At 48.3% G+C, this 20,480-nt stretch overlaps 1 protein-coding gene across 1 annotated transcript; it reads right to left on the minus strand.

Moving 5' to 3' along the window:
• Positions 1-14,816: 14,816 nt before the first annotated feature.
• On the minus strand, positions 14,817-20,158 carry LOC144145193 (uncharacterized). Its single transcript, XM_077676715.1, has 2 exons — positions 20,103-20,158; positions 14,817-17,657 (listed from the first exon to the last, which is right to left on the minus strand). Exons 1-2 carry the CDS (start codon positions 20,106-20,108, stop codon positions 15,696-15,698), a joined length of 1,968 nt encoding a protein of 655 aa, XP_077532841.1. The 5' UTR covers positions 20,109-20,158; the 3' UTR covers positions 14,817-15,695.
• Between the last annotated feature and the right edge of the window lie 322 nt (positions 20,159-20,480).

Below are 20,480 nucleotides of genomic sequence, written 5' to 3' on the forward strand. Positions count from 1 at the left end.
TTTTTGGTGCTTCAGGATAAGTCTAGTTCTGTGAAAAAATAAAGGATTACAACTTTACTAATGGTGTGAGTAACCGATTCACAACCACCCTACCTGGACCGATGTAGACTTGTAATCTAGCGAGGTCATATTTCTTTCCCTTACTTGGTGTCAAAATACGCTGGAACACCTCAACATTTCTTATGAGCAGTGCGAAAGCATTATGTCCAATAAGTTCCGCTGAGTGCTCCTTAAAGCGGGAGTATTGATGTCCTAAACAATGAAAATGGGTGAATAAGCAATGGGCTTTCGGCGACTGATGTCCTGCTCACTGGCCAAACCCTTTGAGTGGGTGTGTGATGATCGTGGCATGGTATGTTGACGGCACAACCAAATGAAAATGGGTGGAACAACTACGACATACTGATGGCATCAGTCATCTGTTTGGCCAATCCACATCAGTGGTATGTTCCCAGCTTCATACCTGCCAACTTAACCTGAGGAGAAAATCCTGGGCCACAGGCCTTCTCCGTCATGTACGCACAAGGCGACAAACGCGCTCCTGTATTTTCCAAAAACGACGGACTTGCATATAAGAGTGTAGCACAAAACACTACCCCTATGAACTCACTGAACTTTTTGTCTATAGTGTCCTACCGCCGGGCACACCACTTTACGGTCTGTCCGTACCTTCCCCTTCTTTTTTCTGTTTTCCTCTTTTTCCTCATTGTTTCCCTTTCCCACGTGTAGGGTGGCATACTAGGCAGTAGTCTGGTTAAAATTCCTGCCTTTCCTTTACCTCTTCTCTCTGCAGTTGCGGCTACATTGCGTTTCCAAGTCAGCGCACGTTGGGCACTCATGATGATGATGATGATGATTATGATTAGAGGCCCTCCCTTTGTCGGTTGTCAGCAACCGACTTGCCTGTTTTCTTCCACTCATTAGTGAGCAGCACTTTGGCGGCCGCTACTGCGGTTTCACATCGGCGATGCGTCGTAACCGAGTTAACGATGACAGAAAGAAAACGGCGGATGAAAGTGTGGCGGCAGTGGAGGAGAAGGCAGCATGCTGAGCCCGCACGTTACGCACCTCGACGGCTACGCATGTCGAAATTGTGAGGGAGAGGCCGTGAGGCATGCTGGGCGGTGGCAATGGGCTGCGATATGACGCCACAGCAGCGCGTGTCATCGTGCTCTCGGCGATGACACGTTCACTCCCTGAGACGCAGTTCGCGCCGCCGACGCATAGGCTTACCATCGTCACTGAGATTTGCACGGCAGGTTCAAGCACAATTTACGACATGCTCGGCGGCGGCGACGCGCGCCGAGATAATGGCAGAATATATAACGCACGTCGCCGTGCGTTCGCTCATCATGCGTTCACTTCCTGAGATGCAGCAGCTATGCACCGTGGCCCACAAAACTGCAGTTCGCACTGCGCACAAATTTAGCCTTAGGGAGTATAGTAGTTGTCAGCCATTTTTTTAACAGCGAAGCTGTTTAGCAAATCGTCACTTTTGCATGCCCGCAGTTACAATCACCAAGAAATTGCCGAGCCCGCGCTCATGCGTGCGTGCCTCGCGACGACCGCCCAGCGTCCCCTGCGCACGTTTATCACGCCAAGCATACCCACTCAGGGTGATTGGCCACGATTGGCCAAAAAACAAACTCCAGCGTTCGCCGTAATCGTGGCATCACTTGCTCGTACCGAGAAAGACACGCCATAGCGTACGCCCCTTCAAGGTGATGTCCAATAATTATAATTTCCGAAAAAAATGAAACAAGCTCACACTTATAGCAACAACGATGGGGCAGAGATCGTTGCGGCAGCGAAGGAGCAAATCTGCTGCAATCGTGGACTTAAGCCTTCGTGATTGTCGTGAAGGTTGCGTGCAACTTTTCTACCTTCAAGTTTTAAGCGTTAATGTGAGCTTCCTTGATTTTTTTGCCTTACCCTTAACTCACCTAGCCTATTTCTCTCCCCCCTATGTCTCCCTCACCCCTTTCTCACTGTTTTTAACTCCCATCGCCCCTCCCCCCGTTCCAGCTTTCGCGCATTTTTTTCTCTCTCCCTGTTACCCGGCTGCTCTAAATTCTCATCCGTACGATTAGTCCCCCTGCGTACCCCTCCCTTCCGTATTTTTCCTCCACCACCATTCCAACTGCCTCTTTGTCACCAATATGGCCCTGAGGTTGCGGCTCCCCCGCACCACAAATCCCAAAGCCTCCTTTAACGTCGCTTCCCCATCACCTCGTCGCGGTCGTATCTCTGTGGAGTGTGTGACAATATGTCCTACGGTTTACCTGTCCCTGCCGCAGCACACACAGGTTTCATCCTGTTGCCAGTAGGCACCCGTGTATGCCCTTGTTTTCAAGACACCTCGCCACTGCTTCAAAGAGCAATGCACTGCCTCGCGTATTGTCATAGAAACCTTCCTTCCTGATTTCTAGTTTCTCTGTTGTACAAGTCTCCAGGTTTTTTTTTCGCTTCCATTCTCTGTGCTCACTTCGTCGTCTCTGCTGCCTTTACCTGCTTTTTAACTGCTGTGTATACCCCCCTTTCCCCTACCGACTTGCCGTACCGCTTTGTCAGCTGTCTGGTCCTCCGTCTACACCGCGTGTCCATGCTTTTCATATACAGGTACCTAAACACTCTCGCGGTTCATTTATCGTCATCAATGTCACAAAGTCTCTCCTCGCTTCCTTTGCATTTTCGCTATGGGCCCCTCAGTCTGCCTACCTCCCGCTTGGGTATATGGTTTCAAGCACATCACCGAATTTCCGAAAGTCAATCAAGGTACCATAACCCCTATCCAGACTCCCCTTACCAGCTCGTATTTGTTGTAGCACCTGAGTACTCTATGCTTCACTAAAGCCGCGTTCCGTCTTCGTTTCGCCCTAAGGTTAGCCTCATGCGTATGCGTGCGATCTGCGCCGTTGCTAAGCCGTACTCATAAATATTTATACTCTTTCATCCGTGGTATTTCTCCGCGTTGAACTGGTACCGATTTGGGCTCCGTGTCATCGTTGAAGAGATACGTGATTTCCCTCTTCTAAAGCATATCCTTGTGTACCTAGCCAATCGTCCAGTTGCCACCAACAGTATGCCGTCAGCATACATTAACCGAACTCGTTGTTCCACCACCTGTCCATTTTTCACGCATAAGTCGCCTCCCAGCCGACTGCTCTTCAGCTTCCTTTATAACTACGCCATGTAGATCACGAACCGCGGTGGAGAGAGAGAGAGAGCATTCTTGTTTGGAACCCTTATATGGGTGTATACCGGCCAATTGTATGTTACCCCTCCCACACTATTTGCACCTGGTTCTCCTAGTATGCTTCCCAGAGTAAATTAAAGGAGTACCAACACGAACTTTTTGTGTTGCTTTTTTTGTCGCTGTTATGTTTCTCTGCCAACAGCGTAAATAATTATTTACAGCCCCATTTATTCAGGAAAGTTTTAGTTTCGACAAAACGAACACCGAGTAGGCTTTCATGACAGGAGGGCGCTCGTGACGCCACTGTTCTCGTCGCACCACTGCAGGTGTGGACGCGCACGTGCACGCCCTCACCGTCCGTGGTTTCCGCCATCTTCACGCGCCCGGGCAGCATGACGTCAGTCCCCAAACCCGTGACGTAATACACACGCCCGAACAGCGCGCGCCAACCGCAGCCAGCGCGTTGGCCACGTCACGGGGGCCATCACGTTGGCAGTTTGGGACCCCGAGAAGCAGCAGATGGAGTCATGCTGATGCCGATTGCGAAAGAGCATCCATGCGGAGCTTTCCCGTGTGCGCAAAAATTAAAACGGATTTAAAATATGCTATACTGAACAGTTGCTAATGAAACTTCCTGGGGTATGCCTCCATATACAAAGGAAGACTTTTCCATAGTTATCTCAGCTTTGAAATTTCGTGTAAGTACTCCTTTAATAAATTCTCCCACACTCTCTCGTCCTCCACGATAATATTCTATAGCCGATTCCTGTCTGCGTTGTCATACGCCGCTTTAATGTCCAGAAAGGCTAACCACAAAGGTCGGTTTTGAATCTTCGCTACCTCTATGCATTGGCTTACTACAAATAGGTTGTCATATGGTCCTCTGCCTTTTCGAAGCGCATTTTTAAGTTCCCCTGGCATCCTATTCTCTTCTACCCACTGCTCCAGCTCAAATTTCACTGCCTGCATTCTTAACCTGTACAGCACTGACGGGACGGTGACTGACACATACGAGCTCGATTTGATCGTGTCTCCTTTGCCCTTATAGATTAAGCTCATCCTGCTCGTTTGCCACATGTCTGATATTTCCTTCTTTTCGATCCTTGTGCTCATGGCGTAAAGGGACAGACAACCAATTTTTGTCGAGTATATTTCTTTATTCCAAATGAAAGGGCGTCATTTAAAACACCTTAAGCCGAAACGATTTTGCTGAGAGTGTTTTAGAACTTTTGAAATCTCACTTTTTAGATCTACCAGCCATACCTGTCCCTTCACAAGGAATGCTGGCCACCATGACAGTGGGCCGTGCGGCAGCATGCTTTTAACTGCACGTGAGATTAAAAGAGGTGTTTAAAGACTTGTCCCCCGGCTAAAAAAATAACGAGCAACCTTTCCTATTCCTTCATGCGATACTTGAACGTCACGTTGAAATCGACGGGATTTTTAGGACTCGTAAGGTAGTGTCGCGTTTAGACACTATACTCGGTTACAACTCAGGAACGGCACCACCTCACGTAGTGTATCACTCCGCCAAAGCACCGGACCCGTGACGTCAGTGCGCGCGCGTTTTGAAAGGGGTTTGCTATGAATGCGTGATATCGTCTGCCTTTTCTCACGCAGTTTGTTTGTCGTCACTGGAGTCGTTTATAAGCACATTAAGACCAAAAAATCATGGGAACGGCTCACGCCATGTTCAAAATATTCCCAGTAACGCCCTACTTGCGCCGCGCGGAGAAACATCCGGCTACGGTGATAAGGCACAGCGGCAACTTCCGGTGCCGTTCTTAAGTTGTCACCGACTATATAAGTCGCCACCTTTCAGACCAGCAATTTTGGTGCAGAAATAAAATCGCTCACACCTGTTTATTTAAAACTTCCTTGCAGTTACCCTAGTATTTTAAACGCTGGCTTTCGTATGAGCTGAAGGATATGCACTTCACAAAAATCGGTTGTCGGTCCCTTTAAAGGTGCCATGCAGACAACAATACAAGTTTGTTTTATTCGAAAGATTTCGTGTTCATAGTGCCCCAAGCGCTTGCCCGGAAGCAAACAATGCCGCATCCACTGAGAAATTAATCAATTTAAGCTAAAATTATGATTCTCCCGCCAAGTCGTGCGTTTTCGTGACGTCTGCCATGAAGTAATGAAGTGGGTACTCCAACGAAATTCTAGTGCGTCACTGGCCTCTTTCATGGCTTCCGCGCGCGTTTTTGCTCCGGCCGTCTCAATCGGCCGAAAGAGAGCGTAAGTTGATAAGGAGGCGTGGCCGCGTCTTTCGCCGTGCCGCGGCGCTCGCCAACCATGCATCATAAATTGCACAGCAGCTTGGCGCAAGCAATAAAACACGAGTTCTCGCACCTTGCACTCAAATCGAGTCGAGCGGCCAGCGTTAAACCGACAGGAACAAGACAACACCCAATTATTTGACTATTGTCTATTTAATAATATGACGCCATGGAGAACAAAATAAGGCCGCGATCACCAGAACGAAGCGCAGTCAGTTCTGGCGCTTTCTGCTGCGATTTCGCGACGGTACCTTTTTTAAAGACGTCGATGTGCATATACGCCTCAATCGCTCCCTGTAAGGCGCCATTTAAGTCCCCCTAGCGGCCCATTTCGAAAGTAGTCGCGGGAGCGCTCACCACTGTTGCCGCTGCTTTTACGACCCGTTCCCTACTGAGATTTACCATTTGTATGCGTTGGAAACACATTTATGTGGAGCAGTCACTCTGTTCGCCTATGTGGTGTATTTACGTGAGTGTAACTGTTTCTGCCGCGATCTTAGTGCGCTACATTCGGTCCGTGTAAGCGCCAGGCGTGTGTCAGAGGCTGGCGTAGCGAAACCGGAATATGCTTGCCGCTGATTGTAAGTCCACTGCCCTGAAATGTACTAGCTGTATCTCCGTAAGCAGTGTTTCTTCACATGGTCATGGTACGGCTATACACTACGGTGTAAATCGGTTTTGTGGGCTTAAGTAATCTAGCGGAGATCCCATACCTGACCACGCGAGTTACACTTCAGACCTCAGATATTTATCACTACCCTGGACCAGCTATTGTGGCATAAATTTCACGAACATTCTAAGAAATAAGTACGATGGATAATGCAAAACGGCAAAATTGCAAAATTGCAAAATAATGCAAAATCAGCACACGACAAAAAAATAATGCTGGTCATCTTATCGTGAGGCCAGCGCGATCATTTCCGCCAGCAGCGCGAAGACGGACCTCTAGAGTGATCCGCGTCGCGACTAAGCGCTTCTTCGAAACATCGTCATATGGCACAGGGAGCCTGCAGAATCTAGGACAAACCGAAATCAGAGGGCCTTATCAGATACCACACTCATCCAACGACACCATTTATCGATTCTAGACTTACTTACTGTACACTTACCTACTTACTGTATACTTCAAAAAATGCGTCCGCCGAGGGATCAGATGATCGTTGAAGTCGAAAAAGAGAAAAGTAAAGGGGCAGCTTGTGTGTGTGATTACTGAAACGTTCACTGCTTCATTTCGCTCCGCATTTGTACGCAACGATAGTTTGGTATCCCCCCCGCCCCCCCCCCCCCCCCCCCCCCCCCATGTTTGCGAAACATCAGTGCATTTGGAATTTAGAAGGTCTGGAGAGTGCTGCCTTGCTTAAGTTTCGACAAACGTCTTTTGCATTTCCGAAGCTGCACGGGGGTTTTTCATTCCCGTACGAACTGTTCTGTTTATTCCGGACTTTGCAGACCATTTATTTTTCCGTGATTTCATTAACTTTCCTTGGTACTTGATATATCCGTGAGTGGGCACGTATTTAACGAAACATAGCCTATGAATATAGTTAACATTTTCGCATGGCTTATATTCCCTCAAACTTTACACCTCGGTGGGCCGGGCGGCGGCTCGCCGCCGTTTGGAATGCCGCATGTAAATGAACGTATCGTTTCCGGCTACGTCAGCTGACTCCGCAACCATGATTGGCTATCCCGTTTTGCGATGTCGTCGCGCGACGAGGAATTTCGGTCTTAGTGCGATTGGCTCCGCCGTCGCAAAGAGACGGAGAGCGACGGTAGGCTTGACGTCGCGCGACGTGCCAAGTCGCCAGTGGGAATTTGCATTTATTAAGCAGTACGAAATAATACCATGCGTCTTCTGCGGCAGCCACAACAACCACAGCAGTGACGTGAAACTGCGCTGAGAGTTTTTGAAATTTGTTTGGACCGCCCAAGTTTTTAAAGTTCTTGCAAACACACTTACGGTTGTGTCAATGTTTTCTTTTTCCAGAAAGATGGATTGGATTGATTTATTGTGGGATTTAGTGCACCAAAGCTACATCAGTGCTACGAGGCGGGCCATAGTGGAGGACGCCAGATTAATTTTCACCATGTGGGGGGGTCTGTAATGTGCGCCGAAATTTGCATCCATGGGAGGCTTACAGTAGCCTCGAGCGACGGTGGCACAAGCTCAAGCAGAACTCAGGCGGAGACGCTGGTTGGATAGATGGGCCTCGATGAGCTCGTCAACCGTGTTGTGCATGCCCATGGCTTGTAAGCGCTGGGTCGACGAGTATATTGGTATGCCTAGGGCTTGTTTGGTGGCCTTTCGGATGATGGTGTCGAGTGTAGACTTCTGGTTCTTATTGGTGTTAAGATAGGGGGCAGAGTATGTGATTCTGGATATGGTGGTAGTGGTGGCCCGAAAAATGGCGCATACCCACTTAAAGGGATTGACCAAGAAGAAGAGTTATGTTTCCATTGCAATTCATCATGCGAGGCAAAATAATGGCGCAGAAGGAAGAGTTTGGTTCACGAGAGAGAAAAAAAACACAAAAAAACAGCAGAGAGAAGAATAGGGAAACTCTAGTAAAAGGCCGCCCAATCGGAATGTTTTTAACACTGCAGACGAGCAGTCTCCGAAATGAAGGAGTAGATGGCGTTGCACACGTCCCTATGGCACCGGCCCAGCCTAGTCCCCCAAACGACCAAAGCACCGGTACAGTCAAAGGCAGTCCAAGACGTAGTAAGGGAATCCCAGCAGCCTTCTTCAATGGTAAGAAAATCGGCGGCAAAAAAGAAAGAAATGTTCTTAGGATTCAATTCATTGCAAAAGTGGCACAAGGGGGAGGTTATCAGATTTGCCCTATATAAATACTGATTAAGGGGCGGCACACCACAGCAAAAAAAAGTCAGCGAAGCGAAGTATCGCTGCGAAGTTTGGCAGAACCTTCTCTTCCAGCCGTACCTGAGATGTTCAAGTTCAGAAGAAGTGTTCAGACCATGATGGGAGGCATCTTGATTCAACAGGTATTGGCGATAACGCGCGAACAACATGCAAGAAAACGGGGGAATAACCTCGACCATCGGTAAAGCCAAAGCTGTTTTAGCTAACAGGTCAGCGGTTTCATTGAGGGTTGACCCACAGTGGCCGGGCAGGCAAGCGAGCCGAATCTCCCGCACGTGAATGGGGACGCAGGAATAAAAAGTTTTAAGAATAGGATGTAAAGTTTCTGAGGAGAGAGCCATGCACACGGACAGGGAGTCGGTGAGTAACATCACGGAAGAATTGTAAGGAGTTGGCAAAACATTCTGCATAAAAAAATCAAATCTGGTAATCGCAATGAAAAAGACCAGTTCAATGCCCGAGAGAAAATACTCGCCTTAACCTTCTCGTCTTTTTTCGAAGCGTCAGTTGCAATGACCACGTGGAATGGGTATTCGGACTGGTGAGCCAGGAGAATGCTATTGATTATGTTAGGCGGGAGAAACTTTGAGTTTTGGGGGAAAAATTATCAAACAAAATTCTTACTACTGTGGATGGTAACTGCAAGGCGGGAACTGAAAGGATAGTGGTGTTTAATGGAGTATAAGCAACGAATTATCAAAATTGAACTGTGGGCGCCGGAGACGAGACCAATGGGAACCAAAAAACGACACTGCATGCTGGAGGAAAACAGCCTGTGGCCTGGCCAGCGGGGACTCAAAGAACTCTGCGAATAAATTGACAGTTAGGAATCTGAACCTGGAGTTCAGCGTTGGGACTCCGGCTTCTAGGTACAACACCCGAATGGGGACGTAGCCAGGCAGGCCTAAGCAGCAGCACAATGCTTGACGTTCAAGCTCCATCAAAGGCGAAAGCTTATAGGTCGCAGAGCCAGAGAACAAAACGCACCAAAATTATAAGACTGGGCCAACATACATGCGGTAGATCATCAAGAGTGTATCTGCTCTCAGACCTGATCGCTTGTGACTAAGACCCCTCAAAAGCGCGGGAGCCTTTCGCTGCAATGTGTTCAATGTGAAGGTGCCAATTAAATTTACTGTCATATATGACTCCAAGGTATTTTTTGTGAATCAACCCGCCGAATGGATTGTTGACGATAGGATAACGAAATCGATATTGGGTATGTAAGGGGGAACACGAGAATGGCACACTTAATAATATTTAACGAAAATTTTAAAGTGTCTAGCCATAATTCCAGAGCGTTCAGATACGACTGCAGAGAATAAAACAGGGAAATAATATCCTGCGAAGAAGAGAAAAAGGCAATGTCATCTGCATAAACGTATGTTTGTACATCAGGTTGACTAGGTATGGAGCTCAAGAGCACATTAAATAACACTGGGGAGATGACAGACCCCCGGGGGACTCCACGCGTCTGCTTATAATAAGAAGAGGCGTAGCCATGTTGGTAACAAAAGAACTCGCTGATTTCTAGAAAAGCCGCTATGCACACGGTGATGTACTCCGGGAGCGAATAATAAGCCAGGAGATCTAGGAGGATGCCATATTCCATGCTGTCGTAAGCTTTTGAGATGTCCAGAGTGACCAACGCTGCAACCTGCTTATTCCGTCGTGCCATTGGATGCGACTTTCTAAGCTTATATGTTCCCACCAAATGGAGCATCCTTCTCTAAAACCAATTTGTCTCCAGTTTTCGATGTTCTCATCAATCAAAAACTTGTTAATCCGGGGAAGCAAAACGCGCTCAATCATTTTAACTAGAGTAGATGTTAGCGCTATCGGCCTAATGTTATCAATGGTATAACCGAGCTCGGGCTTCTTGGGGAAAGGCAAAATCTTGGCCAAACGCCATTCATGAAGTATACATGCGTTTCTAAGTGAAATGTTAACTACATTTAGCAAATCTGCCGGAGCTTCACTATACAGCAATTTGATCATAGCGGTGGTAATACCATCCGGGCCTGGCGCAGACGCTGGGAGGCAAGAAATCACTTTACCCAGCTCGCCTATAGTGACCTCTTCAAAATCAGCTGAGCCTACATTATGACGGCTTGTAGGAGGAATCCTCGTCACAAATCGCAGCTGCAGGTCCCCAGCAGTATTCTCTAGGCAGTCTGCGATTTCTTCCGGCGTACGAACAAGTGAGGGTGCGTTCAGAGAGTGGGGACAGGATTTCCTGGACCTCAAGAACTTGAATAACGCTTTTTTACGATGTGGTTCCGATAGGGCTGAAAATCGGCCATTGTTAAATAATTACTTTGCACGTAATACAGTTTGCTTGAAAGTTGCGCGGTAAAGTTTAAAATTAACCCAGTTAGCCGAACTCTGATTGTGGATAAACTGTTTCCAAGCAGCTTTTCTACGTCGGAAATCTCTGGTACATTCTTGATTCCAACAAGGACTGCGTGAGGAGTTGTGGACTGATGCGACAGTAAATTTTGCTTTACGTATGGAATCATTAAGAGCTGTGATCATGCTTTCAGCCCCGCAGGTTTGTTCCATAGGTGGGAAATTAGAAAGTGCACTGTCCAACGCCAAAGAAAATTTAGTTATATCGATGAATGAATGTACTCTAAGGCTAGGTATTTTTGCGGTGCAAACAATTTCGAAAAGAATAGGGATATGATCACTGTTCATCTCGCAATCAACTGTTGACCACGAGGATACCAGCCCTTATGTGGCAAAAATGAGGTCAAGGACAGACCGCGACTGACCACTAATAAAACTGGCATTGACCATATTTCGACAGTGTTGGTTATTATCGCCTGCCCATTCCCACAGATGTCTGTCTGAGGTGTCTGAGGTATCTGAGGTGTCTGTCCTAAATCCCCAAGATGCATGATGCGACTTAGTCTCCCGCCACTACCACAGCTTTCTGGCACACCGCGATAGCCGAATCTAAAGGTCTCACTTCGAAAACTCCGTGGGGGAAATACGCGTTCACCAATGAAAAAGGCTTGCAACCCGGCAGAAGCAAATCAATACCGAGAATCTCACATTCAGAGGACAAGAAGTCAAAAGTCTTAAAGGCATTACGGCAGAAATTGTTAGATAATAATATTAGTAAACCCCCACCGCGACCTTGAGGGTCCAGTCGGAAAGTTTTGTAGTTGTGAAACGTAAAAAAAGGTGCCGGAGTACAACCTAGTTTCTTGTCGAATGATAATTTCAGGGAAAATTTTAGCAGTTAAAGAGTAAAGGTCGGAAGAAGAGGATCGAATCGAGCGGCAATTCTATTGTAACACTTTAAGAGATGCCATGATCAGTTATATGTTACCCTGAGTCACCGCTTTGGTTAGAATATACTCTGGCGTGGTGTTGCGTTACTGGGCGTTCCTATTTATTGACTTCGCAGAGGGACCGGGTGTAGGGGACGTGCCTGTCTTGTTGGAAAAGGTAACAATCACGTCCTCAGTCAATGTTTCGTCACACGTATCTGGAGGTAGCAGGACTGTGGAGCAATCAACAGGTGGGTGACAAGCGGACTGGGAAGCTATAGATGAAGGTCGCTTCTCATGACACGGACTGTTCGGTGTGATTTGGCTAGTGGAAGAAGGAAAAACAGCTGGTACAGATGAGGCGCTCTGAGAGTGTGCTGGTACAAGCACTGTTGCATTATTTGCGAAGGTGTTGGTGCAGAGTAGGTTTACCAAAGAAGCTGTCATTGGTGGGACTACTGGAGAGCTCTGAGGAGTAGCAGTAACGGCCTGAGGCAGACTGAACGATGGATTAGTAGGGTTGGAGTTGAGCTGATGCATGAAAGCGAGCATGCCCTGGAATGCTTGGAGCAGTTGAGGAAACTGCGATGACATCATCTGCATTTGCACTTGCGTTCGTGAAAGCGTTCTGAAAATACCTGACATGCGGTCAACCACTGCAGGGATGGCTTTTGCGATAGCAGCATCTATAAGCGAAGGCAAAGAAGGGTCCGTAGTAGCCACCTGACGAGAGGCAACACCCGCGTATCCGAAAGCCCCCTCTCTAACGATGGCTGCGGCTTCCACCCGCGAACAGCGACGTTTTTCCAGAACTTCGAGCGCACTGCCTTCCTGACCTCGTGCAGGACAGTTGGAGTAGTCCGCTGAATGTCCTTGCTGACAGAGGCAGCACTTTACCTCATCTGCGTTGCATTCGGAAGCTGAGTGCGTGCTCCCACACGAGAAGCAACGAAGGGACGATTTGCAACCCCTCAAAGAGTGCCCAAATCGCCAGCACCGTTTGCACTGCATAGGACGCGGATTTAAACGATCAACTCTTAAAACGAGTGGCCAGACCTTAATTTCGGAGTAGCACGTAAGACCTGCAAATGTGGCGATGACTGATTCAGTGGGGAGCCTGGTGTTGGCCTCTCGGCTACAGCGATACACCGCAATCACCCCAGCGTCTGCAAATTTGTGGAGCACGTCCATGGCACTCAACTCTGCTCTAACGCCCCGTATGATGCCCTTTGAGCACGCAAGATGATGAGGGATGCACGCACTCACCGGAATTGAGCCGAACATGCGACAGCTTAACATGTCAGAAATGCAGGACAGATCTGAGGACCTACACACTAGGCCACCCTTGACGAATTGCCGGACCTCGGTCACCGACTGGTAGTGCTGCGTGGCAACCATCAGGGCCGACTGGACTGCCTCTGGATGGTTGAGCCGAATGGACACCCCATTAGCCTGTACCAGAGCCACAGGAACCCTGTTCACGCCACCACTGGAGAATAAATTCAGAAGCAGCTCCTGCGCAGAAAGGGGATCCGACCAGGGCGAAGGCCCGAGGCCGGGAGAGCTGAACGACATCAGCTCGCCTGCTTCCCTAACCTACAATTTAGGAAATGCTCCAGCGTTCGAAAGTGCACTCTAAACGAAATGAAAAGCAATCTCAAATATAAAAATCTTGGCCAAAACCCGCAAGGGGAAGCAGAGAATAGGGGCGAGTAGCCAAAGACACGTCAGCGCTGGCACGCTGGATCGTCCCTACAGCTGCTTGCAGCAACTGTAGGTCGTCTTGTTCTTTCAGGCCCCTATTCCTGGTGGATACTCTTCGCAGCATTGCGAGGATCTTCTCCGCGCTGTTCTTGATCTTGTAGACGGCAGCGTGTGCCTTTCCGTTGTGTTGTAGAATTAGCCCGAGGATACGACATTTGTCCGTCGGCTTGATTTCGGCGTCTTCGATTTGGATGGAGATGTCTGGTGGCCGGGGCGTCTGCGGGGTTTGCCGGGTTGGACCACGAGGAGCTCCGACTTTTGCGGCGTGCAGCTAAGTCCGCAGGTCTTTGCGCACTCGTGTGCGGTCAGCGCTGCCGCCTGGATGGTCTCCTCTATCCAGCCGTCGGAGCCCGCTCGCTCAGCCCATATTGTAATGTCGTACGCGTAAAAAGCGTGCCCGATCCCTTCTATTTGGTCTAAGAGGCGTGGCAGGGGTAACAGAGCCAAATTAGAAATTTTCGTCTGTCTGTCTGTCTGTCTGTCTGTCTGTCTGTCTGTCTGTCTGTCTGTCTGTCTGTCTGTCTGTCTGTCTGTCTGTCTGTCTGTCTGTCTGTCTGTCTGTCTGTCTGTCTGTCTGTCTGTCTGTCTGTCTGTCTGTCTGTCTGTGACTCGATTCAGCCACCCTACTAAAGAGAAATGAAATCTGAGAAAAAGTCGTATATACTCACAGCCAAATCTAAAGGTACAAGTCCGATGTGAGTGTTCATACTTGTCGATATTCTTGAAAAAGAAGAAGACATTACGCAAACATAAGGCAGAAAATCAATACATAAGTGATTTATTAAAATTTCATGGATTCTTGGTTTTTGCGATAGTAAATGAAATACTACATCAACCGCAGAAAACCTTCGCCTGCTGTTGCCAGCGCTACCTCCTGTCGGCATTGAAGATATGAAACGGCAATACCTACGAAAGGTTCCACTAGATAAGATCCACGTTCCGCTTGGAACGCTGTTGCAGTAGGGCATCGTGGTTCTATAAATTTTGTAGTAAGGTGCCTCGATTCACGCGCGTCTCCGCCGTACTGCAGCGTTGGCATCGAGACACCCGACTTGGAGCAGAAGAACGCGGTGAGTTTAAATCGGCTGGAGCAAACCTTTACGTGTTATCTTGGGAGGAAAGATACGGAAAAGGGACAGCATGAGAGGTTAGCGGGAAAGAAAAGGGAGGTGTTTACATGGCAGGGGCGCCAGTCGACTATCATCTTTCGGCGACATTTGCAACAAAAGGAGAAGCTACGCGGCCATTTTTGCTATGGGCACTGCATGGCTTTAGGACCCTTGAGACGTTCGCGAATTAGGACTCTCGTGTCTTTCGAAGCCGAACTTTGTTCCCAGATGAGTACAAGGCCGGCGCTGCCTGCATGCAGGTGGCACCATCTCCTGGCTCACTTGAAACACCCCCCCCCCCTGTTCTTTTAAACAACTGCTAAAGCTTCGGGAAGAATCGCGGCTTTTAAAGCGGAAAGAGCCCGGCAATGACGAGATTTTTCCAAAGACCTACATTTTTTTCGCAATAGATTGTATAAGCGTCCAGTTTGGTTTCGGCGTCAACAGCATTAACTGCCGGGCTTCTACCAATCTCGGAACAAAATACGGCGTCTGCAATTAACATTTGTACCTAAACCCGGTCTCTGTTGGGTTGTAAATATTCCACCAGTCGCCTGTGAGACGGTTATCCAATGAAGCAAAATGTCTTGCTAGAAGCCGCAAATACATATGGTGGCCTGAGCCTGAAGACAGACATATGCGAAATTATACGGATTGACATCGTTAAGAAAGCAATACACGAACACCGCGTGACATCAGTTTTAGACTACGCAGTTCTAACATAAAGCGGATACAATATATGAAAGCCGATTCGAAATTATAAAACATTCTGCACAAGGTGGTTTGCAATAAAGATGTTTTTGTAAGTTCGTGTGACATTTCACAAATAAACCTTAAAGAGCACATTTCAAGAAAAAGAAATATATGCAAATATGGCGGCACAAAAACAGGCAAGCATCTGTTCTTGAGGCCTCTGTGCTCATGAACGCCAAAAGTTTCTGCACAAAATGTATTTAGGGTAAAAATTCACTAAGACTTCGCAACATAGTTTGCAAGTACATCTATCCGCATCAGAATTGCATGCGCTTGTCTGTTTTACTTCTGTGCGTACATCAAGGACACGATAGGATGTATAGTATCCTCATCACAATGTTCCATCGTGTAAGAAAATTATGCGGACAAGCGAGAGAAATATTTTAGAGCAGGGAAATGCTGGCAGAGGGAAGATTATGACGTGCGCTAAAACAACGTGCATTTCTCTGGCGGATTGAGGGGCGCTCTAATGTGGCACTTGAAAGCCAGGCTAAACTCCGGAACGTGTCGCACAATGCTGTCACATCCGTCACCAAGTGCTTCCGAGCTCCCGGTACACCGCAGAAAGCACCACGAGATGAACAGTAGCTCCATTGGCGTCAAATGAATTGCATCTTTGATGACGTGCTGAGAACCTTGGTCACGGAAAGCGGCCACGGCAACGTCGAGGGCAGCAATGCTGGTCACGATGTCAGCTGCCTCCCTTTGCGGGCTCGACCTGTTCACGCACGTCATAGCATCTTCCACAGCTGACGAGGTCCCGTTCGTGTTCCTATAGTGGCCAAAAGCTAGGTTCGACGACAGTGTGGCCACCAGCCCTCCGAAAGCCCCGTACTTCACAGCGTCCACGAGGCCTACGTCGTAAATTGGGAAGGTCAGAACGTGAGGTGCGAGCACGAAGTCCCCCTGCGACGCCGAGTAGAAGGCGAAGGAGAACTCCTCCCCCCGCCCAAATGTCCGGGAGAAGATGCGTTCATTGCGAGAGCCGATCTTCTTCCACAATGCCTGCCAATTTGCCACCAGTGAATCCGTCATATCGGGCAGCGTGTGCTCTAAAGCGGTGCTGTGTTTGCTTCCCGGCGCCCCTATAATCAACGCACTTAATACTGTGTCCAGGGAACTCCACTGTATGGTCAACGACGAGTCAGCGGCGTATGGCGCTCTCGTGGAGAGACGCTCCGCTAATTTACTTCGGACAGACAGCACCAGCCTCTCTACATCTCGGCGAACGGTCGCCTTGTAGACGTGGGCGTTGTATGGCGCGAAGAGAAGGTCGCCGATAAATCGGTACGCGAGCATGTAGCACCAGCGCCCGTGCCTATATCGTATTACGTTGCGGTCGCCAGAGTCATAGTGATTGTAGATGAGCTCTGCGTTTGCAAACATGCCCGCATACCTTACGGCCATCCAGGAGATGAATAGGTGCGTCTCCACCTCGCCATAATGTTCATACAAATCAAGAAACGCCTCCACAAAGCCGACGTTTCTAGATGTAAACTCTGGTACCACTGGCACGTTGAAATCTGCCAGCGTGCGGATCCATTTGCTTTCTCGCAAACTACCCGAAGGTAACTGCTCCACGGTACCGTCTTGATTGCCGTAAGCAAAGGCCAGAGCGGGGAAGAAAGCCTGTTCCAGAGTGTCTGTGTCGTTAAACTCAACGCTGGGTTCATTGGTGCCGTTGGAGAAATGGGCCTTCAGAAGCTCGAAGCTGTGGCGCCTGCGTGTAGTTTCCGACCTCTTCTCTTGCTCTTGCATTGACAGCCTGAAGGACACAGCTGGGTCGATCTGGACGCTGTGTCCCAGAGGGGACACTTTGACCACGACGCTCCAGTCCAATTCCAGGCTGAGGTAGATCAGCGTGCGAATCACGTTGGGCTTCCTTGATCGGCGAGGCCACGTGATTCCAGCAGCTCGTAGTTGCTCGCGAATCATGGGCACCTGGTCGTGGCCTTCACGCCGCACGTCGTCGCAAGAGAGGTAGAAGAGGCCCACCTTCTGCAGGAAGCTCTGGTTACCAGGCGGAAGGTCAGTGTCCTTGCTGACGCTTATTATCATGTCTTGCAACGCCCTTGATATCACTCTAATCCTAACCGGAAATCTGTGAGCGGCGCGCCAGCCAGCGCAGACGTAGGCGTCAAAGCTGTGACACGGGTCGGCTGTCTTGTCGATCGTATCCGAGAGGACTTTGGCAAACTCCCTGCAGCCGGGACTTGTGCAAGACCCTGCGCTGTGATCGCCAGTCCTGCGGAGGACAGCGGCGATCACGATAATACAGGCGCCGAGGGTGATGGCTGCAGCCACTGCCACCGAGGCCCAGGTAAGGAGCGATGAATGTTCTTGCTCCTTTTTCGGCGATATTAGGTGGTTGTACAGTGCCATTGGGGACTGCAACGAAGAGACCGTCAAACAATGGAGCTATTTGTGGTTTATTACTGATGTGCATCAAAAACAGCCATAGTTTATCCATAAACTTTGGCAACCTGTGCTTTTTTGGTCGTACAATACTGATACGGTGGTGAAATTTAACGAGCCAGAAATTGAGCGAATGTTTGAGCAACACAACTGGTTGGCGCTGTAAGTAACCTTTATGCATGGTGAAGGTTATTTTGTTTTGTTTTGTTTTTCGATTGTTTTTCAACAATACGAGGCCTAACAGCGGCATCAGTGTAAAAGATGGTGCCCGGAACGTAAACTCCGTCCCATTCATAGCGTGCAACATAGTGAGATCTATGCAAGTAGTCCGCAGCAACAAATAAACAAATGTATCACTCCGCCTGCCGTCGTGCCTCAGGTGCGGGCGCCGGTAAATAGCACATGTCTGATATACCGAGGCTCGAAACGCAGCCTGGGATCTTTTTGCGGAAGGAATTTTAACACGCAATTGATTTATTCCGGGCTACACGAAGATTTCAATGATGTCATATCCGTCCCGGAAGTGACTCCAGTACAACGAAGCAAGCGGCCTGTAAAGGGTGCACCCCTGCACACAGGTGTTCTTGTGGGGAAGCAACCTTTATTATAAAGCGCACGTTATACTTAGGGTTTTATGCCGGGATACATCAAGATTTCACTAACGCCATATCCGTCACGGAAATGACGCCAGTACACCTTTGCCGAAGCGACCCGCCAGCAGGACGCCGCTCGCCAGCACGCCCACAAGACAGCCGCCGACCCCCAAATCATGTTCAGCTGCATATTTCGCTGCACGTTTCACTTTAGTGTTTAGCTGATTCCTGTGACAGGGGAATCAACCCCAGTTTTTTTTTTTCTGAAAAAAAAAAACAATTTAAACGCAACGAAATAAATTAAGTTGAGTCATAATAGTCAATCTTCATGGATAAAATGCAAGGCAGGAGTGGCGAAATCGTTCGCGTCGTCTGCTCAAAGTTCAGACGCGCTCTTTTGGCAGCTTTCCAGTCAGACTCGTGGCGCCATCATTGAGTTCAATACTGAAGGCCAAATACTATCAAATATTGCAGCAGTAAACATGCGTAAATTTTGTCTCTTAATATAAGGCTCGCAATCTTGTAAATCTAAAATTGGAGTTCACAGCGTTCGAAGTTTACTGCATTAATCATGCAGCCTTGCGCCCTATTTTTCTCTTCGGAGGAAGCGCCCAATCATGCTATCCAGCCTCGGTAGCGTTGCACGCTATGAGTAAAACGGAGTATAGAAAAGTTGTGCTTGTCATGTAAATAGCGGCACGGGGCATGGAAATGACATAATGCTCGAGTTAAAGGCCACGAAAACAAACTGCAACATTGCTTGATATGAAAGATGGCCACGTTTGAATAACAATGGCACCATTTTTCGAATAAATATCGCTCTGACATGCTATATACTGAAGGAAACAGTAAGCATGCGATTCCCCAGCTATTTTTTTCGCACTGAACTTATGACGTAATATTGGCCGTATGTGATGATTGGCTCAGGCCGACACAATCCGGCGCAAATGTAGAAGGACTATAGGATTTCAGAAGAAGCTGTTGGCGCTTAAATTTAGCATAATATTTTTATAGAAGTAAGAATGCTGAGGTAAACAATGGGAGAAACGAACGAACGCATAAACATAGAAGCAGTTTCTGTGGCTCCCTGCCTGCCGGTGCTGCTTAACTAAGTCGTCTGGCGCGTCCGGCTTGTCTGACACGACGATGGCCAACTGACATTAGCAACCCCGCCACTTACGTGACCCTAGCTGTTCGGGGATTTATACCGAATATTTCATTAAACGATTATAATCAACCGTAATAAAAATTCGGCACGGCTGTGAGAAGCAGAGTGGGAATAGCCGTCTTTTGGCAGTGTCGCTGCGCCATCTATATGCAAGCGGACGCTAACCAAAGGGCCTGTTTGCTGACATCTGCAGCTTCAGTTAACTTACTAACTTTCGTTTTAGGTACCTGCCCACGTGACGTCACTAAAGATGCACTGCTGCGGGACAATTTAGATTTGGCTTAAATTGTTTAATTCCTAGGTGAATGCAGCATTCTTTGTTGGCGGACAAGTTCTGAGGGTAATCTAAAACACAAAATCTTTTCAAGAAAACAAATTTGTATTTTATCTTCAAGATCCCTTTTAAGGGACACTGAAATGATTCGCAAACATTGTTTGCTTACTTGTCCACGTTAAAGTCGAGTACCTAGGCGCTGTGCCGCTGCTTCGTTTATTAAAGAAGTTGAGATCCTTGTACAGTTGATGAATAGAATGTAGGAATGAACGGTTCTCAATAACAAGCAAGGGCGAACCAGTAATAAAAAGCGGGAGGACGGAAGCTGAAACTGACTGCTGCCCTTTACAGGAACCGTATATAATCGAATGTCGCACACTTACCCACATGGTGGAAGATTTTGTCCGGGGCGCGGACGGACGCGATTGCTTTGGCGCTTGATCCTGAGAAAGCAACAAAGAGCAACAATCATTAAATGCAATAGCTTACACCCGGCACGGTTACTGCCACCCGAAGGGAGAAGTTAGCACATATTTCAATTGCGCTCACAACGAATTTAGCCTCCTTGCCACTACTCAGTTCACGCTAGACCGTGTCACTCAATCGCATGGCAGTTTGCACGTGCCCTGCCTTTGGGCACTTTGTTTGTTACACAAGCTTCATTTAAAAGTATACATCGGAACACTTACGCACACAGATCACACCATCGCCATCAGTCGACTAGGCATGGATGATAGCGTGACCCTGCGTGCGGTCATTTT

The sequence above is a fragment of the Haemaphysalis longicornis genome, unplaced genomic scaffold (genome assembly GCF_048455015.1).
Source record: "Haemaphysalis longicornis isolate Haplotype H1 unplaced genomic scaffold, Haemaphysalis longicornis Haplotype H1 scaffold_7, whole genome shotgun sequence".
Lineage (NCBI taxonomy): Eukaryota > Metazoa > Arthropoda > Arachnida > Ixodida > Ixodidae > Haemaphysalis > Haemaphysalis longicornis.